The sequence below is a fragment of the Polypterus senegalus genome, chromosome 17, assembly GCF_016835505.1.
Source record: "Polypterus senegalus isolate Bchr_013 chromosome 17, ASM1683550v1, whole genome shotgun sequence".
Lineage (NCBI taxonomy): Eukaryota > Metazoa > Chordata > Cladistia > Polypteriformes > Polypteridae > Polypterus > Polypterus senegalus.
Window position 1 is genome coordinate 99,083,187 of NC_053170.1, and position 27,340 is coordinate 99,110,526.

A 27,340-nucleotide genomic window follows, 5' to 3' on the forward strand; every position below is an offset into this window, starting at 1 on the left:
CCACAGGTGTGTGCGCAGCAGTCGGGGGTGTTTGAGAAAGAAATCGGCCTGATTAACCGGATGGTTATTGAAACTCTGGCTTGTTAGATTATTTCTTTTAAAGTAGATTTCTCACAAGAAAAGATAGCTGATTTACACATTTATTGAAAACATGAACTAAACCTAAGAGCCATAATAATAATAATAATAATAATAATAATATGTGAACATTAAACGAAATTGTTAATGTTCTTGTTTTTTCTTTCACCTTGCAGTGCTGCCGATTGCCAACCCATCAGCTTCCCAGAGTGCTGACAGTGTCAGCAAAGGTAAGAAACTGACCTGCACGTGACAAAGTTAGGCGCATTTCACCTCACAGTCACATACAGTCACACACACACACACACACACACACACACACACACACACACACGTAAACACACACACTGCATATCTGCGCACGTCAGGGTATAAGCATTGATAGTAAGTCGAACTCCTCAGTACACGCTAGCGCTTTAATGGCATCTGATGGCTCCATCGTGCGCTCCCGCTGCTTGACTGTTTCATTCTCCCAGAGGTTCCTTGCTGCTTCTATGGCTTTGGACAATGTGCCTACCACGTGGACAAAAGAAACCTTTTAATATCTTGTCATCCGCCTAACATAATACGTAACCGTGAGCGTAGCAAGTATTATTGGAAACAGCAAGTGCCCCTTTAAAAACGGAAGCCATTGTTATTCCAACAACATTCTCCTATCACCTCTTCGTGGCTACTGAACCTGCCACTGATCTTAAATCTTTAACGGTTCCTTCTCTAACCTGAATATGGGTGATTTTATTGGGAGCCCAAAGTCAGGCAGGGGTGGCCTGAGCAGCTTCAGGTTTTCGTTTCCAATAATTTACTACTCACACAATGAAGCGCTGGGCTGTTGGTGCTTTCCTTCTTCTAAGACAAATCTACTGTACATTACATTGTGAGTTTTCCTCTCGGATGACATTATCCACATATTTTTAGATCGGAACAGTTAACCTGAACTCTTCAGTTCCTCCCTTTTTTCTTTCATTTATTTTTAAACATATATATATAAAAAAAGAACAAATATTGCGTTATTTTGCCACTGTTGTATATTATTACTTTATATTTAACATTCACATTGTTTCTAGTAAGTCATATTACATTTAAAATATACATTGTTCTTTTTAGTTTTATAGTTCATTTTCTACTTCTCTATATTTCACTCTGAGTATCTGGTCATTTCACTGCACGTTGTACGTGCTTATCGGTTTATTTGTATGCAACAAATCAATCTTGAGACTCACATTTCAATCGAATTGATTGTATAGGTTGCTGTGTCTGTGAGCGCCCTTCACTGCGCCACCAGGCTCCCCCAAGGGTACAGTGAATTTAATAATCCACGTTTTTTCGTATCACGCTGCTGGATTTTTCCTTTTTTCACAGGTCCATTTACAATTTGTATTTCCGTACAATGGCTGATTTTCGCTGTTATATTGAAATTAAATAGAAGAGGATTTTCTTGCAGATAAACTCACCGCGGTTTACTGGATTCCACGATTTTTAATAAAAAAACAAAAAAGCCGTGTTTTATGTCCATATGTTAAAAAGGTTATTCAGCATCGCTTGTCTTTACTGTGGCGGTTCAGCTTTGCGCTAAAACCCGGACGAGCCCCCAAGCTGGCGTTAAGGACCACCCGCTGTTCGTCCAAACGAGACTCTCTGCGATTCCCCCCCAAAGTGATGCTGAGCGCCCACACCAGATATGCGATGTTTTTGCCGTTTTTCATGGCTAGAAATTAAAAAGCACATCGCAGCTTGAGTGACGCGCAGATTGATAACCTCCTGCGACATACGGTCAGCTGATGAAGTGCCTTTACAGTGTGGCTCCTCAATAAAAAAAAAAACAAAAACTAAGAAAATGTCATTTTTACAAACCTTTTTTTTTTCTTGCCAGTTAAGCCGCAGCCATGAGTACCGACGCGGAGATGGCCGTTTATGGCCCAGCAGCCGTTTTCCTCAGAAAGCCAGAGAAGGAAAGAATCGAAGCTCAGAACAAGCCATTCGACGCCAAATCGGCCGTCTACGTGACTGATCCCAAAGAGCTGTACGTCAAGGGCACTCTGCAGAGTAAGGAGGGGGGCAAAGCCACCGTGAAGACCGAGAAGGGAGAGGTGAGCGGCTTGGAAAGAATCAGGTTTGGGTGTGCGCTCGCCGCGTCTCCGACACAGCTGACCCCCTTATTTTGGCTTCCAGACCGTAACTGTCAAGGAGGATGACGTAAATCCCATGAATCCTCCCAAATTCGACAAGATTGAGGACATGGCCATGATGACCCATTTGAACGAGCCCGCCGTGCTGTTTAACCTCAAAGAGCGTTACGCAGCCTGGATGATCTACGTAAGTCAATTCAAAAACGAGCGTTGGTCGCTCAGTCCATCATGCTGCTTTGGACTTGGCATCCTAAATGAATGTCTTGTGTTTCCAGACCTATTCTGGGCTTTTCTGTGTCACCGTGAACCCCTACAAGTGGCTCCCCGTGTACAACCCAGAGGTTGTGGCTGCCTACAGAGGCAAGAAGAGAATGGAGGCCCCACCACACATCTTCTCCATCTCTGACAATGCCTACCAGAACATGCTGACAGGTATGTGGTGGGCTTGTGTTTCAGTTCCTGGACTTGTTTTCGGAAGATGTAGCCTTCCAACAACCATTGATTAGGCTTACACTGGAATTAATATAAGGGTCAAGGGATCTGCTAATCAATTCATTATTTCGTTCAATCATTCAGTATTTTGGTAGGTTACTGCACTGGGTTGTCCATTGATTTAGAGTGACAATGACAAGATAATTCATCAGTATATGAGCGCCAACCTCCTCCTTGAGCCCACACTGAGGGCAGTAACACACATTGTAACAAAGGCGCTATATAGGCGTCTGACCTGACACAGACTCACACCGGAGGCACGTTAAAATAAACCAAAAGAACTTTTCTTTCTCTTCAGCTTGGGTACACATCTTCCCTGTATCCCTCAGACATAACACAGTTCCAAAACAGACCCCAAAAGAAAGTCACCACAACCCACTCTTCTTCCTCCACTACTCCTCCCAGGCATCTTCGTCCTCCTCCTCCCGACTCTGGCCATTGAGCGGTGGCTGCTGGCCCCTTTTATAGTCCACCCGGAAGTGCTAAAGGTGGTTGACTGCCGAGTTCCAGCTGCACTTCCGGGTGGGGCGAATACACTTCCCAGAATGGCTCAGGAGTGCCAGCTGCCGCACCCCCTGGCGGTGCCTGCGGGACCCAACAGGACTGCACCCAACTCCACTGGCTGGATGTCTCTGGCCACGCCCATCAGCAGTGATAGGCAGAGCAGTCCAAAGGGAGCGGGGCAGGGGGTGGAGCTTCCTCTACCTCCTCACCCACCGGTGACGTGAGACGAGTGAGCGAAGGGTCCCTCAAGGGTGGTACTTTGCCCGTCTCCTCATGGAGGTGGGCAGAGGGGGTCCAGGGGGGCTCACTAATGGAGTTTCTCTTCTGCTTCTGAGCCGGATTTGGCTGGTTTGCTGCTTTGTGGTGTGAGTCTGTAGCCCTTCAGTGTTTTGGTTCTTTCTTCATGGGGTCCCCCTTTGCCACTGCTGTGCTGCCACACTGGCACTCCTGCCCACAGAGGCCTTGGAACTCAATGCTAAAAAGGATTCTGTCATCTTAATATAGCGCCCAGCACAAGCTTATACTGTATAATATTATGCAACGCCCAGGAGGTGATGGACGGCTAGGTGATCGGGGGTCTTACTTTCCATTATGACCAGTTGACTCGTCACGTTAAGTACGGCGTGCTGCGCCTTGTGCTTCTTCATGTCCCCGTGTCTAGTAATTTGTGGGGCAGTTGAAATAAGAAATGACAGCCTTTAATTTTACGACGTCATTTTTCCTTACAGATCGTGAGAACCAGTCTATCCTGATTACGTAAGTATCCATAAAAGGAAACTCTATGCCTTCCTGTATAAGTGCAAGTCGCTCCTGTCACAGACAACCACGTTCAGGGAGTCCTCATCATTGTCTTCTCTTTCTCGTTCTCTCCCAGTGGAGAATCCGGAGCCGGAAAGACTGTGAACACGAAACGTGTCATCCAGTACTTTGCGACAATCGCAGTCGTTGGTGACAAGAAGAAGGAGCAGACCGGCGGCCAAATGAAGGTAGCCCACTCGGGACAAGTTTAGGAGGTGTGGGACGAGTGAAAGGCACACACATTCAATTACCTGTCTGGGTCTTCTCTAGGGCACCCTTGAAGATCAAATCATTCAGGCTAACCCTTTGCTGGAGGCTTTTGGGAACGCCAAAACCGTGAGGAATGACAACTCTTCTCGCTTTGTGAGTCGCCCACTTCTTCTGTCTTCTTGCGTGTTTTTTGTATTTTACAATCTAGCATCCGTACTTCGGATGTCCTCAACCCTTGTCATTCGTCCAAAGAGCTGTGGAAAGCTGGGGGTCTCTCCCCGTCACAGAGCCAGTCCTGACACAAATACTTGGAAACCCAGTGAACACCGAGATGCAATGCTGGTTAGATGTGGCTGGACTGTGTGCTTAGGGTTAGGGGGCAACTCGTAGAAAGTCGCATTTGGCAGGTTGGTGGCACTCTTGGAGGGAAAAAAACAGGAAGTGGCCTGGAAAGCCAGGAAAAAAAAAGAAAGACAAGAAAACGAAATGGATGCTGATCCCCCAAAAAGTGATTGGCTTCCTTACAAAAATCCGGAATGTTCTTTCCACATTGTCATCTTATCTCATAGGTCTCTGACCCGCGGCGACTTGCGTTTGCCAAACAAGCGGTACCCATGAGGTTTTTGGGTTTTTTTTTTTTCAATTTCACATTTCACGTCCATTTCAACTAAATGAATCGACTTCTGTTTTGTTTTAGGGTAAATTCATCAGAATTCACTTTGGCCAAACTGGAAAGCTGGCCTCCGCTGATATTGAAACTTGTAAGTAATTCCCCGGACTAACGGACTTCCGTGTTTTCTCCTCTCATCTTGTCCCACATTGTAACTCCTGCCAATCTCTTACTGCAGATCTGCTGGAGAAGTCCAGAGTGACCTTCCAGTTGTCGGCTGAAAGGAGCTACCACATCTTCTACCAGATCATGACCAACCAGAAGCCTGAGCTCATCGGTAGGAGACCTGGGCAAGCCAGAGCCTGGAGCTTTCCATTCCCTGCTTATGAGTTGTTTGACGAGATGCCTTTTTATTTTTCTAGAAACGCTGCTCATCACCACCAACCCTTACGACTTCCCCATGGTCAGCCAGGGTGAGATCACCGTCCCCAGCATCAATGACAATGAGGAGCTGATTGCCACCGACGTAAGTCCTCACTGAGGCCTCTTCAGTCCGTGGCTTGTCTTGGGGATTTGCTGCTTGGGTGAATGGTGAGCACTTTGTGCTGGTGTGGCCTAGTGAGACACACTCATGGAAAATGTGGGACGGCCATCTCACAATCAGGCGGCCTTTGTCATACTAAAGATTGCAGAGGAATTATTTTCGGTGCCACTATTAAGTTTTTAATGAGCGATTGAAAGTCTCCACATTGAATAAATATTGAGCAATGTGCATACGTACGTACTTGTAAGGTGTCTTTAGATACTACTGATTATGAAAGGAACCTCACCCTCATTGATCCCGAGGAAGTCACTATGGAAGCACATTGCATGCTGTACTTGTAAAAAAAACATCTCGAGAAGGTGCCCACTGCTGACAGGCGCCTGGTAAATCCTCCCACTTTAGTCCCCTGTTCCCGTTTGTTTCATAGTTTTCTTCTCCTGATTTATGAAACAGCCCACCTGAGCACAAGTGTTTATTATGGCAAATGCTGAAGACGACTGAGAGACATCAAAGGTCTCTCGTTCTGCACAACTTGAATGCTGTTATAACAAATGGGTACGTCTTATTCTTTTAGACTGCCATTGACATCCTGGGTTTCACTCCTGAAGAGAAAATTGGCATCTACAAGCTGACTGGCGCTGTCATGCATCACGGCAACATGAAGTTCAAGCAGAAACAACGAGAGGAGCAGGCTGAGCCCGATGGCACTGAAGGTAGACACCCAAACTCGGGCACTTAGTTCAGTTTGTGTTAGACAGGTGACCAAGTTCAACTTCATTGTGACATATAAAACAATGGCTGGTGAAGAATTTGCAGGGAGCACAATAAGACCTTCTGATGTAATTGTAAAACTGAAGGCGGTTCAGGACAAGCGTGAGATAAATAGAAACACGTGCCAATAAGTGTGACTGTACTGGACTGGACCTTCATCAGACAAGAACTCCTAGGTGGCATCTGCACACTTGGCACGGGCATGCAAAGCTGATTCCCAGTTTATTCAGTCAGGGAGATTTTGGTACAAAGCATTGGAATGTTGATTATTTGGTGACTGCACCTGCACCAGGTACTCCTGCTAGTAGATACATGTATATGAAATCAGACAGATAGATATGAAAGGCACTATATAACACATAGATAGATAGATAGCATTTGGTATAGTAGGCAGGGTTAGAGAGATAGAGTTTGGTATAGTAGGTAGGATTAGATAGATAGACAGATAAATAGATAGAATTTGGTATATTAGGTAGGATTAGATAGATAGATGGATAGATAGTTTGGTATAGTAAGCAGGATTAGACAGATAGATAGAATTTGGTATAGTAGGTAGGATTAGATAGATAGATAAATAGATAGAATTTGGTATAGTAGGTAGGATTAGATAGATAGATATAATTTGGTATAGTAAGCAGGATTAGATAGATAGACAGATAGATAGATATGAAAGGCACTATGTTATATAGTGAAAAGAGATCTATATTTCATGTATAATAAACAGACATAGATAAGAAAGACAAAGCATGACATGAGGAGATGAACATGAAAGGTATAGATGCTGTACTGTAGGTAGATAAACAGATGGATAAGAAAGGCAGTATATCATATAGATACATGTATATACTGTATACTGTATATGAATATACTGTATATGAATGGAGATGGATGGACAGATAGTTGTGAAAGGCACTGTTTTAACAGACAGACTCAATAAAAAGTGTTTAGTTTTTTAAAGCAGCTCATCCAGTGTTCGTTCCTAGCATGCCCTCTCTGCTGCTGCCAGCTTCCCTCAGCCCTTAACTTAATAGTGGAGTTAGATGATGGAAGGATGGAGGTTTGTTATATTGTGTGTTAACGACTTTGAGTACAGTCATGTGGTGCCAGCAGAATATTTATGGAGCTTATCCTGTGAAGGGCCCTTGTAAAGGTCCATGCTGTTAATGGCGCTACATACTGTACAACTGGGTATAGGTGCTTGACATCTAAAAGGTGACAGTTCTTCTAGTAATGGCGCATACACACTGACCCGTCCTCTAACCTCTGTAACTCCTGATGTCTTTTGACCCCCCACTTGTGTCACACACTATTTGCGCAGGACTTTTCTAAGTGCTCCTTGGCGACTACTTCTTCACACTGCCTACCCTTTTTACTTTCTGTTGCTGATGAAATCAGGCCATGACGGAGCTCGGAGGGGTGCATTGCCCCAGGGTGTTTCCAGTGGTTAAAATGGACCTCTCTTTTTTTTCTGTTCTTTTTTACCCACAGTTGCTGATAAAATCAGCTACCTCATGGGCCTGAACTCTGCCGACCTGCTCAAAGCCCTCTGCTACCCCAGAGTGAAAGTCGGAAATGAGTTTGTGACCAAAGGCCAAACTGTCCAGCAGGTACCATAGCTGAGCCTATTTTTTTGCCAAAGTGATCAGGTATTCTTGTCACTACAAGCTCTTCCACTTGAAAAATTGTGAAACTTGTTGCATTATTCAGGTTAACAACGCTGTGGGTGCCTTGGCCAAGTCCGTCTATGAGAAGATGTTCTTGTGGATGGTGATCCGTATCAACCAGATGTTGGACACTAAGCAGCCAAGGCAGTACTTTATTGGTGTCTTGGACATTGCTGGCTTTGAGATCTTTGATGTGAGTTTTTTATGTTTAATAATTGTTATATGCATTACCTGTTTTATAAACCTTTTAGATGTATTTATTTCTTTCTGTAGATTACACATAATCACACACACACACATGCACACGCATGCACCTGCTCTGTCTGTATGGACATGTGCATTGCAGGGCTGATGTGCTCCTACACTTAAGCTGCCACATTTGAGACCTTTGGCTCGAGTTTTGCTCCACTGCACTGCTTTGTGCCATACCAGAGTCAACTTATGCTCGTCTCTGTGTAAATGTTATCATGCAGTTCAACAGCTTGGAGCAGCTCTGCATCAACTTCACCAACGAGAAGCTGCAGCAGTTCTTCAACCACCACATGTTCGTCCTGGAGCAAGAAGAGTACAAGAAGGAGGGCATCGAGTGGGAGTTCATTGACTTCGGTATGGACTTGGCGGCCTGCATTGAGCTCATTGAGAAGGTAGGTAGCTGACAGTTCAGGCAGCTATTGGGATCCTGTTGTAGGTCTATGGAGTAATGTGCTCCTCTCCCTTTCACCAGCCCATGGGTATCTTCTCCATCCTGGAAGAGGAGTGCATGTTCCCCAAGGCCACAGACACTTCCTTCAAGAACAAGCTGTATGACCAGCATCTGGGCAAGTCCAACAACTTCCAGAAGCCCAAGCCCGCCAAAGGCAAGGCTGAGGCCCACTTCTCCCTGGTCCACTATGCCGGCACTGTGGACTACAACATCTCTGGCTGGCTGGACAAGAACAAGGACCCCCTGAATGAAACCGTTGTGGGGCTCTTCCAGAAAGCTTCACTGAAACTGCTGGCTTTCCTGTATGCGGCCTTTTCCGCTGCTGAAGGAGGTGAGTGATTAAATGAAATAGTAATGCATCACCCTGGTATTGCAGCACTAATATAACATAACATGAATAACGTAACCTACATAACATACAGTAACGTCACAAGAGTTATATAGCATAACCTTAACAAACAGTAATATAACGAAACATAATGTTCAATATCTGACAATACTGTACATAACATAAAGTAACAAAATGTAAAATAACTTAACCTACATAACATATCTAGCATATTATATTGTAGCATATCTTAACGTACATAACAGAACATAGAACATATACAGTAATATGACATGACACATAACATGACAAAAATGTAAAAAGTAATAAGAACATGACATAATATGACAAAACTTAATATAAAATAACAGAGCATAACATAATAGAAGCAAACAGTGCAAAATAATTCCACATACATAACATAACTAAACAAAGTAAAATAACAGACATAATCCAAATAATATAATGTATTATAACATATATAATATTACATGAAATAACATAACATGACATAGCATAATCTAAATAATATAATATACATCATATAACAACAAAAAGGGATTTAAAATAGAATAACATAACATGACATGACGTAATATAACACAACATAACATAATATAACTAATATAACATAATATAAAAACAAAAAGGGATTTAAAATACCATAACATATCTAAGCAAAGTAAAATAACATACCTAATCGAAATAATATAATGTAATATAACATACATAATATAACATGAAATAACATAACACAACATAACATGACATAATAATACATAACATAATCTAAATAATATAACATACATAATATAAAAACAAAAAGTGATTTAAAATACCATAACATAACTAAGCCAAGTAAAATAAGATACATAATATAAACAATATAATGTAATATAACACAACATAATATAACTAATATAACATACTGTACATAATATAACAACAAAACGTGATTTCATGTCCCAAACCATAACATGACATGACGTTCTCAGACTCTCTTAAGCCAGGCACCAGTTGTGTGGGCAGCAGCGTCAGGCACAAGGCAGGAAACGGGGTGTCGGTCCATCACAGGCAGTAACATACTGTATATACTGTATAGCAAAATATTATTTATTACAGAAATTGCAGTTGAACATCATGTCATTCTGTTTCCTTACATTCAGAGGGCGGTGGCAAGAAGGGCGGTAAGAAGAAGGGTTCTTCTTTCCAGACCGTGTCTGCTCTCTTCAGGGTGGGTGCTGCCTTTATTCTTTTGCTCTTCCATTTTGCTGATTGTCTTTATTGCGCTGAAGTAGCCAGTCCTGTCAGATTTCATCCCATTTTAACCTGACTGTTGACTGCTGAGTGCGTATTAAATGAATGAGCGATGGACTGAATGAGTTTAGTTGAACCTTCACTTGTTGGAGCTCCTGTATGTTCTAAGTACCGCAGCATAGGTAGTGGGATCATTTGAGTAAGAGTTGAAGTCATTCAGCCAGAAAAAGTTTCCAGATCACTAAAGCTGAGCTAACTGAAATGGATTGTCTTTCTTCTTGAATTTCCCCTTTCATTTAAAGGGACATGAAGCCAACTAAGTCAAAACATCTCGTGTAATTCTTTGCTTTTTAATGAGAATACGACGTATAGTTTTCGTTTTTCAAGCGTATGACAGAATGAATGTTTGGGACATTTTGTTTTCTGAATGTGTGCTTAATGCTGTCACCACTGTTGGCTCCACAGGAGAACTTGAACAAGCTGATGTCCAACTTGAGGAGCACTCACCCACACTTTGTGCGGTGCCTGATCCCCAATGAGACTAAGACGCCAGGTAAGTTGAGGCGAATGATCATTTTTGTCGACTCCCTTATGGATGGCGTATGCTCCATGAATAAGCGTCAATAAACGTTCTGCTTTGCCTTCTGAGGTGCCATGGAGAACCACCTGGTCATCCACCAGCTCAGGTGTAACGGTGTGCTGGAGGGCATCAGAATCTGCAGAAAGGGATTCCCCAGCAGAATCCTCTACGGTGACTTCAAGCAGAGGTTTTTTTATATCAATTTTCTTATACATATCATATTTTTATCAATTATTTTTATTATTATGACTTTTTCAGACACCAAGCAGGTTTAGAAAACAATTATAATTTATCATGACTTTCTTCAAAACAGCATATTAAAATTAAGCTAGATTTGGACCTAGGTAATAACGCTGTATTTTAAATGTCCACGTGGCATGTTCTGCTTTATTACAGTATGCCTCCTTTTTCTCAAATTTTATTCCAGATACAAAGTGCTGAATGCCAGCGCCATCCCCGAGGGGCAGTTCATTGACAGCAAGAAGGCTTCAGAGAAGCTCTTGGGCTCCATTGATGTTGACCACACTCAGTACAAATTTGGACACACCAAGGTGAGCGCCCATTTGTGGTCACTGCTTGTTATTCCTCCCCCTCACCCCGTTTATTGACTACCTCTTGATGGCCAGGGTTGACCGAATGCTTCTTTGCCCTTTGTGTATTCTCCAAAGGTGTTCTTCAAAGCCGGTCTGCTGGGTACCCTGGAGGAGATGCGAGATGAAAAACTGGCCCTTCTGATCACCCGCACTCAGGCCGTCTGCAGAGGCTACGTCATGAGGAAGGAGTTTGTGAAGATGATGGAGAGGAGGTGAATGACTTTACTCAAATTGCCTTTTTTTGGAAGCAAGGAGGACTCTCAGATTTCCTACAAACCACCTAACAAATGTTATGTTATATGGCATCTTTTAATAACAAACTTCATCCCAAGATAATTAACAAAGACTGATTCGGTGTATACTTATTTAAATTTTAACATGTGGCCCGCAGGCAGGTTATGTGGTCCATTATGCCATGTCGGAGATGCTGCAAGGTGGCACACTCTTCTTAAATCAGATCATGTCTCCTTTCATCCTCTATACAGAGAAGCAATTTTCTCCATCCAGTACAACATCCGCTCCTTCATGAATGTCAAGCACTGGCCATGGATGAAGCTCTACTTCAAGATCAAGCCTCTTCTGAAGAGTGCAGAGTCAGAAAAGGAGATGGCCAACATGAAGGAGGAGTTCACCAAATGCAAGGAAGACCTGGCCAAGGCCGAGGCCAAGAGGAAGGAGCTTGAGGAGAAGATGGTGTCTCTCCTCCAGGAGAAGAACGACCTGCAGCTACAAGTCCAGTCTGTAAGTGGTCAATGAAAGTTGTAAAACTTCTCCATCACAAGAATCAGAAATTTTACAAAACACTTGTACTGTTACTTTTTACTTTGGAATACATTTTCTTTGGTTCGTGGCCTCATCGGACAAAGCAGCAGTAAAGAACATGTTGGCCATAACTGTCAATGGAAATTTAAATATGGTGTTCTATTCAGTTGAAATTATTGCTTTACAGGAAAGTGAGGGTCTTGCAGATGCAGAGGAAAGATGTGAAGGTCTCATTAAGAACAAGATTCAACTGGAGGCCAAGATGAAGGAGATCAATGAAAGGCTGGAGGATGAGGAGGAAATGAACGCCGAGCTGACAGCCAAGAAGAGGAAGCTGGAGGATGAGTGCTCAGAACTCAAGAAGGACATTGATGACCTGGAGCTCACCTTGGCCAAAGTGGAGAAGGAGAAACATGCCACTGAGAACAAGGTCCCTCAGCCATTTCTTTGTGACCACAGCTCTGGTCAGCGTGTGGTTGGGCAAATGTTCACCCTTCTGTTCCATCTCTTTACCACAGGTGAAGAACCTCACTGAGGAAATGGCGACTCAGGATGAGAATATCGCCAAGCTGAGCAAGGAAAAGAAAGCCCTCCAAGAGGCTCACCAGCAGACCCTGGATGACCTGCAGGCTGAGGAGGACAAAGTCAACACCCTGACCAAAGCCAAGACTAAGCTGGAACAACAAGTGGACGATGTAAGATTAAAAACATCGGTGGAAGGTGCTTCATGATGTGCTGAAGAATATCAAAGGGTCAGACACTCCTCATTTGTCCCTTGTGTTTCCCACAGCTTGAGGGTTCACTGGAGCAGGAGAAGAAACTGCGCATGGACCTGGAGAGAGCCAAGAGAAAGCTGGAAGGTGACCTGAAGCTGTCCCAGGAATCGGTCATGGATCTGGAGAATGATAAACAGCAGTCAGATGAGAAGCTCAAGAAGTAAGATGGTGCACCTTCACAAGGTACCTGAGATAAGGAGGTAGCAAGTGTGCTAACTAATCATCTAAATGCTTGATCTGCAGGAAAGACTTTGAAATAAGCCAATACCTCAGCAAGATTGAGGATGAGCAAGCTTTGGGCGCCCAACTGCAGAAGAAGATCAAGGAATTGCAGGTAACGGAAAACACAAGATCTGGGCTTAGCCAGCTATGTTAGATCTTTGTGTTCAACCATCATTTGAGTATGGAGTCCATCTGTCTGTAGGCCCGTATTGAGGAGCTGGAGGAAGAAATTGAAGCTGAACGTGCAGCCAGGGCAAAGATTGAGAAGCAGAGAGCCGACCTGTCCAGGGAGCTGGAGGAGATCAGCGAGAGGCTAGAGGAAGCCGGTGGTGCCACCTCTGCTCAGATTGAGATGAACAAGAAGAGGGAGGCCGAATTCCAGAAACTTCGCCGTGACCTTGAGGAGTCCACCCTGCAGCATGAGGCCACCGCCGCCGCCCTGCGCAAGAAGCACGCCGACAGTGTGGCCGAGCTTGGGGAACAGATTGACAACCTCCAGCGTGTGAAACAGAAGCTGGAGAAGGAGAAGAGCGAATACAAGATGGAGATCGATGACCTGTCCAGCAACATGGAATCGGTGGCAAAGGCAAAGGTACAAAACACTGATTTTTTTTTTAATACTACGACATTAATGTTGTAATGCAACAAGATGTTACATCTTTGACTTGTTTGTGTCTTCCTGAAAGGCAAATCTGGAGAAGATGTGCCGCACTCTGGAGGACCAACTTAGTGAAATCAAGACAAAGAGTGATGAAGGCATTCGACAGATTAACGACCTGAACGCTCACAGAGCCCGACTCCAGACAGAGAACGGTACGCCTTATTAACTGCACTCACTTATTTCCCTAATTTGTTATTGTGTAGAACTGCGCCGAGATGGAGGTGGATGTCCGGGGAGGTCACTTTGTGTTATGCTGTTGCTTTCAGGTGAACTTTCTCGACAGCTTGAAGAAAAGGAAACTTTGGTGTCCCAGCTTACTCGAGGCAAACAAGCATTCACACAACAAATTGAAGAACTGAAGAGACAAATTGAGGAAGAGACAAAGGTTCAAACTACCATTCCATCCTCAAGAACACCATGTAGAGTGTACACTGGGCCATACAATTAACGGACCTTAATTTAAGAATAATTCTTATTAATGTATACAGTAATTACATGAACTAAACCTAACATCAGGCAAAACCTTTATTTCCAAGTAATCTTCTAGAATTAAGTGCACAACACATAGACAAACCCTTACTTTTAGGACCTGAGGTGGGTTCCTATTCTTCACTCTGAAATTCTATTGTCTTCTTTTCATAGGCAAAGAACGCTCTGGCTCATGGCTTACAATCTGCCCGTCATGACTGCGACCTCCTCCGTGAACAATATGAAGAGGAGCAGGAGGCCAAGGCTGAGCTGCAGCGCTCCATGTCCAAGGCCAATAGCGAGGTGGCTCAGTGGAGAACCAAATACGAGACTGACGCCATCCAGAGAACAGAGGAGCTGGAGGAAGCCAAGTAAGTGGAACCTTCTGCCTTTCACATCCACATTGTTTCATGTGAGATGTCCTGTTATAAATCTGAATGCCATCTGCAGGAAGAAGTTGGCCCAGCGCCTTCAAGAAGCTGAGGAGCACATTGAGGCTGTGAACTCCAAGTGCGCCTCTCTGGAGAAGACCAAACAGAGACTTCAGGGTGAGGTGGAGGACCTGATGATTGACGTGGAGAGGGCCAACGCTCAGGCCGCTGCTCTCGACAAGAAGCAGAAGAACTTTGACAAGGTACCCAAGACAATTCAGTGACTCCACTTTGACGGTGGTAGCAAACACACCTGGTGGCTCTGCTTGGTTCTTACTGAAATCTTTCACCAAGAAAGCTTCTTCTTGATGCTGATCTTTTATGATACCGTTTCAGGTCCTGGCAGAATGGAAGCAGAAGTTTGAGGAGGGCCAGGCCGAGCTGGAGGCAGCCCAGAAAGAGGCCCGCTCTTTGAGTACCGAGCTCTTCAAGATGAAGAACTCTTATGAGGAGGCCCTGGAACACCTGGAGACAATGAAACGGGAGAACAAGAACCTGCAGCGTAAGTGACTGTGAATGGCTTGTGTACCATTTCATTTCGAAAGTTTGGTCTTGAGGGTGTACTATCTACTCCTGCTTCATTCCTTTTATTATTTGTTTGTTATACTAGCCCACAACGTTGTATTTCATGCATTTAATTTTTATTTTGTCTTGTTTGAACAGTAGTTTTTATAGAGTGTAATTTATTTGAGTTTTCTCCACGCTTCTATTTCTGTTGTAAACCTTTAAATATTTGGGAAACACTTTGAATATGGGAAAAGTGCTATATAATATATGGACTTTTATTTTATAACGATGCTTTGTCATTTTATTGTTTCAAATAGCTGTAATGATTTTGTTCATTTATTATAGTTCGGCATGTTATTTACTATTGCTGTGCACATTGATAAACATATCAGGGCGCCAAGTTGGTATCTGACATCATTGCAGTACACCTATTGAAGATGGTGGCACATATTGTTTGACGTCCCAGTTTTGGGCACCTTATTGAACTTTAAATGAAACTTTCCGAATTTAAGTCTAGTTAAAAAAGCGATGATTTTGTTATGGTTAGGATCTCTATTGACAACATTTTTGCGAGACTGATTTTGTCCCCATGTTTCTGGTTTAGATAATCTTTTTCTTTGGCAGTTTTGACCCAAAGTCTGTTTTCTAACACTATTTGTACATTCCTTTTGAATATGGCTTTCATCTCTTGGTCCTTAAATTACTTTCATCTTAGTTGGCTCCTTCCATCCAGCCACAGTATAGATATAGTGTATATAGTGACCACTGTTTATTTCTCTTTAACTGACCTTCCACTATGTCTCTTTTCCCAAAACCAAATAACCTCTATAATAATTTCTATTAAGCACTTTATTTTTTGGCATTGTTCATTTGACTTCTAATTTATTGAGAACATTGATTTATTGCTTTTTTTCCCCATTCTTCCATACAGAGGAGATCTCAGATCTTACAGAACAGATAGGTGAAGGTGGAAAGATGATCCATGAGCTGGAGAAGACCAAGAAGCAGGTTGAAACTGAAAAGTGTGAAATCCAAAGTGCTCTCGAGGAGGCTGAGGTATTTCATTAATTGTGATTCAGCCTTAGGCAGGATCTGGCATGTCAAATTAAAACCTCGATTCTGCTGAATGTCAAGCACTGCCTTGGGTCTGCTGCTTCCTTGTCACGTTGCACAAACATAGACCTGTTCTTATTCCTTTTCTGAATAGGCCTCACTGGAGCATGAGGAGTCCAAGATCCTCCGCATCCAGCTTGAGCTGAACCAGGTGAAGTCTGAAGTGGACAGGAAGATTGCTGAGAAGGACGAGGAGATGGAACAGATCAAGAGGAACAGCCAGAGGGCACTTGAGTCTCTGCAGAGCACCCTGGACTCTGAGATTCGCAGCAGAAATGACGCCCTGAGGATCAAGAAGAAGATGGAGGGTGACCTCAATGAGATGGAAATCCAGCTGAGCCACGCCAACCGCCAAGCTTCTGAGGCCCAGAAGCAGCTCAGGAACGTCCAAGGCCAGCTTAAGGTAGGAAAGACATTTTAAAACCGGCTTGTTGATAGTTGATATGGTGGTCTAAAGACCTAATGTGTCAACAGGATGCCCAACTGCACCTGGACGATGCTGTCAGAGCTTCAGAAGACATGAAGGAGCAGGTAGCCATGGTGGAGCGCAGGAATAACCTGATGCAGGCTGAGATTGAGGAGCTGAGAGTTGCTCTGGAACAGACAGAGAGGGGCCGCAAGGTGGCAGAACAGGAGCTCATCGACGCCAGTGAGCGCGTACAGCTGCTGCACACTCAGGTTGGCCAGTTTTTTTAAGGTGGGCATAGTCTTCCATTCTCATTCTGCCTCTTTCTTCGCTGACTCCTTGTTTCTCTTCACACAGAACACCAGTCTTATCAACACAAAGAAGAAGCTCGAGTCTGACATCTCCCAGCTGCAAGGAGAGGTGGACGACGCCATTCAGGAAGCAAGAAATGCAGAAGAAAAGGCCAAGAAGTCCATCACTGATGTGAGTCACAGAGAGCCGATCCATTCTAAAATGAATATTTACTGCATGACGTGAAAGTTCATGGTCTACCAACAGGACTGTACAGCTAAAGATGTGAAGCTGAATGCATGATGGTGGGCAACACCAATCATCTTTCTTCAACACGAACCTAATCCCCTTTGCAAAACACTCTTGTTATTAAAAGCAGCAAACATTTAGCAAAAATGTCTCCTAAGCAAGCTGCGATAGGGCACCAGTGTAACAAAGGCCTGCCAGAGCTGGCACCAGAGTGGCAAAGGCTTAAGAATAGCTCCAGAGGGAACCTGTTTGATGCCAGGGAGGCTTTAGGCCCTTCAATAATTTTTTAGTGGGTAGGAGATTAGAGAAATATCTCCAGTCCCACTGGTTTGCAGCAGTAAGATACCAGTCGGAATCAGTGAGACCATCAGGCCCATGTCAGAGAAAAGAAAGGCTGAAGGCTGCCCCTTCAAGGCCCATCATGAAAATGGTGGTGTAAAGGGTGCTGTGATCTGCTGGTCTCGTAGTTTCAGTTGGCAGATTTGACACCAGAAGTGATTTTAGGGGTTGGTTTCAAAGAACATCAGGGTAGGATTTAAAGCCTGACACTTGACAGGGTCTAATGGAATTAACGGTGGGGAGGTGACTTTAAGTGAGAGATCACAGGGGGAGAGATCGAGAGGGAGGGCAAATTGAGAGGTACCCTTGCCATTTCATTTTTCATCCCACATCCCCAACAGATGTGCAGGTTAAGGTAACTGCCAATTCTAATTTGGGACCCCAGGTGAGTATATGGCTAGGTGGGCCTTGCAATAAACCTGCCCACTCTATGGGGTCGGTTCCTTTCCTTGAACCCACTGCTATTAGGATAGGCTTGGACACTTGAGACCAATGATTGTATTATATAGATTTGAGAATATTTCTTGTTATTTTATGCTCTTTACAGGCTGCCATGATGGCAGAGGAGCTGAAGAAGGAGCAAGACACCAGCGCTCACCTGGAGAGGATGAAGAAGAACCTGGAGCAGACCGTGAAGGACCTGCAGCACCGCCTGGATGAGGCTGAGCAGCTGGCCATGAAGGGTGGCAAGAAGCAGCTCCAGAAATTGGAGGCCAGGGTATGTCCCGTCTTGAACACCCCGGCCTGTTGAATTGACACGGAAAGGAAGCCTCAGCTAACGTGCTTCTCTTCCTTCTAGGTGAGGGAACTGGAAAATGAATTGGAAGGCGAACAGAGACGTGGTATTGAGGCCATCAAGGGCGTCAGGAAGTATGAGAGGAGGGTCAAGGAGCTCAGCTACCAGGTACAAATCACTTAGTCTGTTATCCACTCCGGGTGATTTGCTGGCCACTCTTTCAGAGGTTGTTACCCTTAAGTTCAAATTTTGTTTTTTGCTTACAGTCTGAGGAGGACAAGAAAAATCTGCTCAGGCTTCAGGATCTGGTTGACAAGCTGCAGCTGAAAGTCAAGGCCTACAAGAGGCAGGCTGAGGAATCGGTGAGTGAATATGAATCTGTAAATAACGGGAGAGCTCTGTGCTGAGGATGGCATTCATTTCTGGGCTAAAGCATTCACAGACCAGCCTTGGTAGGAAGTTGGTCACTGCCAGGTATTCTTGGGGGGGTGTCACCTAAATTTCAAGTTATTGTTACATTTAAAGCTCAAAACAGAGAAACCTCAGGCCATGGTGATTAGTTCTACTGCCTCGTAGCTCTTGAGGTGCCTTATTGGTAAGCCTTGCCTGGAGCCACTCGCAACTCTTTAATATATAAAGAAGAACAAAGCAACAATGGAAAATGGAAAATCTCAACAACAATGAAGTGCAAGGATCAAAGGCTCCTTTGAGCTGACGGTCCCCCATGTTTTGTAGATTGCAATACATGATGTAGGGATAGACTTGCCAGTGGGCATTAGAGACATTATGTGAGGAAAGAAAATGAGAAAGTCGCTTTTGGAGAAAAACATCAAGTTTATTAAATCAATCAAACAAATAATCTTTAGGTTGTATAACAGCAGACATTTCCACAGGTCAACGTTAAATTCAACTTTTATGCAGCACTTTGAAAAAAAAAAAAAAAGAGTGTGTCAAAATATTTAAAACAGCCACAGATGGGAATGGCCCACCACATTTCAACATATTTGTCACCACTCAGGGACGGCCACTTCCGTTATTTCAAGGTGTTTAATCATCGTTATTGGGCTGATGTACAAAGTATGTGAAAGGACACTTCGGTGTTACCTTTTAAGAATGTCATTGTACTTACTTCTCATATCCCCATTCAGTGATGGCCAACATGGCAGTAGCTGAGATGTATCAGAATGAATGGCAATGCCACAGCACCTCCATAATCAATTCATCTTCCTTTTCACACTTCAGGAGGAACAGGCAAATTCCCACATGTCCAAATTCAGGAAGGTGCAGCACGAACTGGAGGAAGCAGAGGAGCGGGCGGACATTGCAGAATCCCAGGTCAACAAGCTGAGGGCCAAGAGCCGAGACGTTGGCAAGGTGAGTTTCTCCTTTATGTGCCACAGAAACAGAGGCACGAACTACGAACTAAGAAACTGGCAGACTGTATTTGACCTAATTTTTAGTAGAATAAAAAAAAAAAAGACAACATTTTTTAGGCATTCGGATGTTGTACAAGGCTTTAATATGAATTATTTAGCAATTCAAGCCTTAGTAGACCACTCTCATGTAAGATGATCAGTGTTGGGCACAAGCAGGCTTTACTCGGCCCCTTAGAACAGACAACCAGTAAACAGATGTGGCCACCTAGTGGCTAAGGTCCGTGCCACAGGTTTACTGGTTCAGTCCTCACCTGTTTGGCTCGGTGTGTGACCCTGAGTGATACACTTAAACTGGAGAACGCCAACATCAGCATTTTGGGATGGCGGTTACTGTCAGAAGCATTATGTAACAAAGGCTTCAGGAAGTGTGACCCTTAGTAGCCAAAGTATTGGGGTGTGAGGCATATGGTCCCGGGTTCAGTTCCCCGTCAATTCACTATTCAACCTTGGAGGAGTTTATTAACCTTTCCATAACTTATATGAACAGAAGCAGTTTACGTAAAGGGATGCTCTTTAGTATCATGCGGTGCAGTGAGAAGAGCGATGCCTGAGTGACTCCCAACTACATCCTCTCACTATCAATCATTGCCATCAAGAGAAAGCTGACATAGAGAGATTATAAAGATGGTAAGAACAGGAGAGGACATATAAATGTCAAGTCACTCCACCAAAGATCGATCACTAAGCATGCCCTGTGTCTCAGAAGAAAAGGGCGGATGAGGTTATTCGTGTGATCAGAATGCATCACACAAAACAATCTGAAATGTTCCATCCACAAAAACTCAAGCATTCTCCTCAAAACTTAATCTGAATAGCAAACAATCAACTGAGGAGACAGCTAGCATACTTGTGAAGGAATTACAAAAGCATCAGGACCATAAGTGGAAGAGAAAACCAGTGCAAAGGCTGTTCTGAAACTACGTGAGATGGCGCATGTAAACAGTGAGTGGCCATTTAGTTGGATGAAATGGCAGTCCATCACCCCATCATCTGAAGCCTGTATTTTTCCATCCAAGATTAGGTGCTGAAAAGCAAGCATTAGATAAAGCTACATCCTCATACAACCAGGAGGAGAGAGTGTGTGTCAATGATGTAGAAAATGTGACGACATCTTCCATCACATTGTCAGTGCTTGTGAAACAGTGGCCGTTACCTCCTATCTATGGCATCACACTTGGTAAAAACATTCACTGCACCCTAGATATGGACAGCAAACGTCCAGGTATCAAGGCAATGGTGGAGCATAAAATTCTGGAAAACGCTTCACCCTAGGAGATCCCCGTACAAAGTGATGTCATGGTTAACCAACCAGACACAATCTGTACAAACCTATGCACCAATTAAACATATCTCATAGATATCTTAGTCCTGATGGGCGAGAACATCTGACAAAAAGAAGAACGTAAATTAGAGCATTGTGAGCAGCTCTGGAATGAGATGACAAGATTCTGGAAAACAGATTCTTATCATCATTATAAGGGCTAGAGAATTATCAATAAATCTATCAAGTGATGCTCTGAAAAGCTCTTAACCTAATATCAATATCTCAGTTCTGCAATAATAAGCGGTAAAAATTCATGTCATCTGTTGGTAGCAAAGTTCTTGCCACGGATAGCAGCATTTAATACCAGACATTTTACTTTCAGTTGCCGTTGAACTGCTGCCTTTAACCCTGAATTGGCAAAAATCCTTAAATTTACTCTTAAACAACACCTTCCGCTGTTCTGTCTCTCAAGAGGCTTCTTGAGCGGCCATAATTTTAATTCCAGCTGAAAAGGTGCGGAATACAAAGAACTGGAAAAGACATTATTATTATTAGGCTGATATCTTAAATCCAAGAATCCAAAAATGAATCAGGTATACCCAGGTTTCACATCTGTACTGTATATGACAGACGGCAAATCTCCAGCCTTGCTAAAGTATGCGAGCTTCTCCAAACACGTGACTACAAATTCACCAATAAAGGCGTGACAAAGGGCGTGAAGGGCGTGGTTAGCACAAAGACGCCGCTGGAGAAATAAAACCGTAGAACTCATTGTAATGGATGGGATATGGACAAAAAAAAAAAAAAAAAAGTCCTGTATCTACAGATTGCTTTGGGGTCATGTGTGCTACTTAAAGATATTACAGGAGCAGTTCGCCATTCTGCGTGCGGCACTGGCAAAAAGTCAACGAACCTGACAGTGCTTAACCCGAAGCAAATGCCTGGGCAATACTAAGGCAGCGCATCCTTAATGGAGGGCTTCTTGGATCGCAGGTGTCAGACCACCGCCAATTAGCAGCATTACCAGAAGGACTAAGCCCCCAAAAACTGCAAGCGATGCCCAAGTGCCCACTTGTGGAAGATGCTACATGAATTACATTATATACATTAAACTGTATCACTGTATACTATAAAATGTTATGAATATAGCTTTGAGGCACTATATAATAGATAAAAAAAATTTACTATATATTAGATTGAATAAAAGAACTATGCGATTGCTAACAAGTTGCATGTATAATGTAAAAGGCACTAGAGATGGATGGACAGATAACTAGAGAGACAGATATGAAAAATACTATATAATATACAGTACAGTGTATTTAGAAAATATTAAGACCCCTTCACTTTCTGCACACCTTATTGTGCTATAGATTTCATTTTGAACGGTCAAATTCGCCATTTTTGCCCATCAGTTTACATTGAATAACCCATACGTGTTTTCAGAAAGTTTTGGAAATGTGTTAAAATGAAACCGAGTACTTTCTGTGTCCACTGTATATAAATAACGAACAGCATTTTAAAAATAGATAATATAGACGGCACTGTGTAGACCGTTAGAATCGTGAAAGACACGCAGCGAATAAGAAGAGCACAGGCGCACCCACCCGGTGTCATCTTAGCTTGCTGTATAGTTTTAAGGGGTCTTCACAGAGGACTCACAGAACTTTTCATTAAGACCCTAATGGCCGCTACTCCTGGAGCATATTAAATTTTGGCCGTAAATGTTCATGTGTGATGAACTTGATCGCGGCATTCGAGAGATTCCAAACTGGCCACCCGATCCACTCCGAGAATGAAACTCCAGAGGTGCTGGACCGGAGCCACATTTTTTTTTTTAATATCATTAATTAAATTCAATTAAAACTAAACCTGCTCCACTCCATTTTTGGAGCTTCTTCTCGGATCACACCTCGCCGTCTAAAAATACGAGCCATGTGTCGAGATGGGAACGGAGCCATAGCAGGACTGAAATTGGCGGCGATCGGCCAGGGCAATCTGCACATCCATCGAAATTAAATGCTTCCTGCTGCAGAACTGCTGTAGATTCAGTAAAAACAGATGGACTCTGGGGGTCTCTAGCCGGTCCGGTAAACATTTGGATGTTTGTCGGCTCCTCGGAGCAGACGGTCGTTTTTCCGCGCCCGGCAGTAGCCCCCCCAAACCATTCCGCTCCCACGGGTTAGACGGTAAATCTGCAGTCACTAACTCGCTCCTTTGCTAACCTTTCATGCACATTTTGTAATATTTAGAACACCAGGAACGTATTCTAAAGAAGAAATCGAATTGCCATCAGGAAAAAAAATAAAAATAAATAAGACATCGATTTATTGTAAGCGGAGAGTGGTGCATGGCAAGTACTTTAAAGAAGTGCGCGCTTTTCTAACGAGCAATACAAACGAGGAGTCTGAACTGATGTTGTGCTTTTCTGTTTTATTTTTAGGTCAAAGAAGGTGAAGAGTAAGACATTAGAGGATAACTCAACGGATGGACCACAGAAAATCATACAATATGAATTTAAATGTGAACTCTTCCACCTTTTTATTTGACAAATAAAAAGTGTCACTGAAATGTCTCTTCTTTTGCATTTTTTATGCTTCTCGTGTACAAACCCCGCATTCAAAATACCTCCGTGATAAGGAATACGCCATTACGTTTAATCTCATCCGAGGCGACCTAATACACCATTTGAGATATATATAATTGGAGCCCAGCCAGGAGAAGTGACTTATATGGTCACACAGTGTCAGAGGTGGGATTTGGACCACCAAGCAGGAGTTGAAGTCCAATGCCATAACTATACGCCACGCTATGTTTTATCTGAAGAACCATTGGGTTCTTTCCTATAAATAAAATACTCCATACACTTCAGATTCACCACCTTCAAATTAATCTTATGTGTCTACCCACCCCTTCTCGGAATCTGCATTTTCCAGAGAAGTGTTCAAGATGGTCACGGGGCTTGAACCCACCCTGAGTCCATCGCACAGCCCCACCCACACAAGCGCCATTTATAGCAGTCACCTCATTTAATGTCGTCCACGACAAAGACGACAACTTGATAACTCCACCATGGGGGTTGGTCTCGTGGATGCGACGAAGTTCACGCCCTGTGCAGACGGTGTCATAAAGGCTTTGGACTTCAGACCCTGCAGGGTTATCCTGACTCCACCGTGTGACCCTGAGTAAGTCACTTCCCCTGCCTGGGCTCCAACTGGAAACACAAAAGAAATGGAACCAATTGTATCATAAATGGTGTAAGTCGCCTTGGATAAAGGTGTCAGCCAAATCGATAAATGTCAGTCTTGAAACAAGCAAACAAAAAAAATAAACTGAACAGACAATTTCATGGTGGTTTTCTGGCATTCCCATTTTTCACAGTATGATGTGTATTTCAACTTGAGTAGTGTCAGAAGAAAATGCGCACAATTCATACAAATATTAATATTTCAGTACTGATGGCCACACATGAGAAATGAGAATTTCATAATCCATCAGCTGTTCCCTCTCATAGCGCCTTTAAATGTACTCGTGTTAGACATACACAGGCACATGCACACACTATCTATCTATCATATAGTGCCTTTCATATCTGTTTATCTATCTCCAGTATCAGCTCATAAGCGCCACATTTCTAACGATCAGCAGGGAAACCTTACCGTCTTCCAGGCTGTGCTGTCGCCACTATCCCGACATGGCTGTGCAGTACTTCTTAGGACTCTAATCGAAAGCTGCGCGTTCAAATCCCGCTATAATGTGCCAGTGTGACTTTGCGTATAGATCTTCACCTGCATGTGCTTCAAATGGAAGAAACTAAAAGAAAAGTAACTAAATTTCCACTGTCAGATATTGTAAGCCGCTTTGAATAAAGACATCGGCAATAATAATACGTTCAACTGTTATTTGCCTTTTGTTGGTCTCACAAAAACCGGAATATTCGTGAAACACGCAGAATAAGCTGTTCCGACAAACACATGCGAGCTGAACCCTCACAGCAGTTTACCTCACACTTTTATGATCCTATCCGTGTTAACCTTTCACCCTGAGTCTTCACGAATGTAAAATCTGCTTTACCTGCTGGCGCCTGGAGCCACTGCTCGTCTAGCATTTGACGGACCTGCGGAGCTCTTTGTCGGGGATTCACTGTCGTCCCGTCGATGGGTCATACAGGGCATAGAAAAAATAACTCTGCCAACTCCATAAATACAACTTCAAATATTGAAATAATTTATCTACATTCATGTATAACTTGTTTAATTACAGCAGATACAGCCTTCCAGGAATGATAACAGGGCTTGGATTAGAAGATTTTTCAACCACAGCCCCTCTACCAGTTGCAGACGTCCTGGGCTCGGCCAGCTGTTATATCCCACCGGGTGGCTGCACTTGGAGGAAACTCAAAACTCTGCAGCCGGCTGAGCGCCACAGAACGGAGTGGGAAATTAAATGAGACAACGCGACCTAATAATACAAGAAGACCGACGTCGGAGTTGAAATGACATCTTAGAATTTAACTGGAAGTGACCATTCCCTCAATTTAGCTCAGAAGACAGTATTAAAACTGTAAAATCAGACCACTTTGTTCATGCGCTCTGGGTGTTAAATAAGGGTGCAATAAACCTAATAAGAAAGAAACTAGATATTATTATTATTATTATTATTAGTAGTAGTAGTAGTAGTAATACAGCATTTTCGGAAACCCCTTTTCCAGGTGACGGCATTATTATTATTATTATTATTATATGATTATTATTATTATTATTATATGCTATATAAATCACCACTATATTTTTAAAAGCATTAGAATTCGAGACTTTCTTACCAACTTTATCTGGATGAATGCATCATCATACCATTCGTTACTTTCTAGGTATAAAAATCGTACTAATGGCCAGCAAGTAGCAAAATTGAGTATTGTGATTTTAGTTGTTAAGAATGTGACAATACACAACAATATTATTTGACATGCATTAAGCGGAATGCTAGAAAAAGGAGAGTAAACAAAAGAAAGAAGGAAGCAAACAAACAAACAAGCTAACAAACAAATAAATAACCTGCCAGAGACTAGTGCCCAGTCAGAGACGATTCATATTTTGTGCCTGGCACTGGAGGACTGGCTCCCTTTCTGTCCTGTTTAGGGCCCGATGGAGTGACACGAAAATGAACTCCCGGCACGCCAACGGCTAACTGGATATCAGCTTCGTTTTGTGGGTAGCACAGTGGCGCAGCTCTCAGTACAGTCCAGTAATCTGGACTTAAATCTTCCGCGCTGCCCTTCCCCGAATGGAGTCGTATACCTTCTCCGGGTGTCTATGTGGGGCTTCTTTCCACTTTCCCAAAGATGTAACGTTAATGTAAGCATTTCGGTTGGCCCAGTGTGAGTTGGGGGCACGTGTGTCGCTGAACCTCCCAGTGATGTGACGGACAGGCACCCAGTCTGATGCTGCACACGCTTCGTTTCGCAACGACTCTGAACTCCTTGGAATACGCGTATTATATAATGATAAGTGTTGCATAAGAACAAGTATATATACTGTATAACATACCTAAAAATATACAAAGCTTCATTTACAGTATTTATGAAGCCTGTACCTTCTCAGGTTCAAACCGGACTTGATGGTTTAAATATAGATAAACACCAGTGCCTGATTTCTATCTTACTGTTTCTTTATCTTCAAGTTTGTCTTTAGGCAGACGTGCTGTGCACCCTGCAGTTATCTTGTCACGCAGGTGTAAATTTGTGTAAGCGCTCTACGTTCGCTCTCACTAAGTAAAAAATACATATTATCAATAATACCAACAACAATAAAAATGACGATAATAGTAAGAAAACCGTTTTAGTTCCTAAACTTTTACAACATAGTAAACGTCGACTTCTAAAAGTGATGCAAATGCGCTCTCAGTGTTGACGCCAGGACAGACCTTTACACACCTATTTGCGTTTTGCATTTACCTGAAGACAATTGGCTCTCCTTCTATCACTTCTTCATTGTTAAAATGAAAATCGGATAAAGAAGCACAAGCCCGGTAAACGCACGCTCAGAGCTTGGGCAAATGGCAGACGTCTTTCTGGTGTCACCTTTATAAAATTATTCCGTCGTCTCAGCACATTCACTCATTTGCCATTTTTGGAGTTCCCCAAATTTATCTGCACGTATCAATTCTCGTTTTCCTTCTGGCGTTTCGATTGAACGTGAACCTAATAACGCGCCCGTGGCACTGCTAAACTTAACACGACACCTTTAAGAATGTATGCAAGCATTACAAGAGCGATATACGGGGATAGCTAATGGCGAAAACATCACCATCATCATCATCATCATCATCATCATCATCATAATAATAATACTAATACTAATAATAATAATAATACTAATAATACTAATAATAATAATAATAATAATAATAATAAGATGATGAT

General features: G+C 43.1%; 1 protein-coding gene and 1 long non-coding RNA gene across 3 annotated transcripts; one reads left to right on the plus strand and one right to left on the minus strand.

Annotated features, from left to right (window-relative positions):
- Window positions 1-206: 206 nt before the first annotated feature.
- Window positions 207-23,490, plus strand: LOC120517970 (myosin heavy chain, fast skeletal muscle). The gene is made up of 40 exons (XM_039740516.1): window positions 207-308; window positions 1,949-2,165; window positions 2,248-2,391; window positions 2,480-2,636; window positions 3,929-3,956; window positions 4,075-4,186; window positions 4,269-4,361; window positions 4,906-4,969; window positions 5,057-5,155; window positions 5,241-5,344; window positions 5,937-6,075; window positions 7,622-7,740; window positions 7,841-7,990; window positions 8,271-8,441; window positions 8,522-8,831; window positions 9,995-10,062; window positions 10,551-10,638; window positions 10,735-10,852; window positions 11,093-11,216; window positions 11,334-11,470; window positions 11,744-11,999; window positions 12,208-12,450; window positions 12,539-12,715; window positions 12,811-12,956; window positions 13,040-13,130; window positions 13,221-13,610; window positions 13,705-13,831; window positions 13,946-14,064; window positions 14,322-14,518; window positions 14,598-14,781; window positions 14,915-15,080; window positions 16,017-16,141; window positions 16,293-16,601; window positions 16,673-16,876; window positions 16,962-17,087; window positions 18,031-18,201; window positions 18,283-18,387; window positions 18,486-18,581; window positions 19,462-19,593; window positions 23,363-23,490. The coding sequence occupies exons 2-40, from the start codon at window positions 1,962-1,964 to the stop codon at window positions 23,381-23,383; spliced, it is 5,814 nt and encodes a 1,937-aa protein (XP_039596450.1). The 5' UTR covers window positions 207-308; window positions 1,949-1,961; the 3' UTR covers window positions 23,384-23,490.
- On the minus strand, window positions 23,063-27,205 carry LOC120517973. 2 transcript variants are annotated; one of them, XR_005631153.1, is made up of 2 exons: window positions 26,873-27,205; window positions 23,063-24,133 (listed from the first exon to the last, which is right to left on the minus strand). It is a non-coding gene; the product is annotated as an uncharacterized LOC120517973 (long non-coding RNA). The 2 variants fall into 2 exon arrangements; XR_005631154.1 differs by lacking the exon at window positions 26,873-27,205 and adding an exon at window positions 25,974-26,769.
- Between the last annotated feature and the right edge of the window lie 135 nt (window positions 27,206-27,340).

Excerpts from the sequence above, each read along its gene's own strand:
- LOC120517970 (XM_039740516.1), top strand. The coding sequence starts at position 1,962 with ATGAGTACCGACGCGGAGATGGCCGTTTATGGCCCAGCAGCCGTTTTC. Across the intron at positions 13,832-13,945 it reads CCGACTCCAGACAGAGAACG|GTGAACTTTCTCGACAGCTT; the intron begins GTACGCCTTATT and ends TGTTGCTTTCAG. Across the intron at positions 18,388-18,485 it reads TCAAGGAGCTCAGCTACCAG|TCTGAGGAGGACAAGAAAAA; the intron begins GTACAAATCACT and ends TTTTGCTTACAG.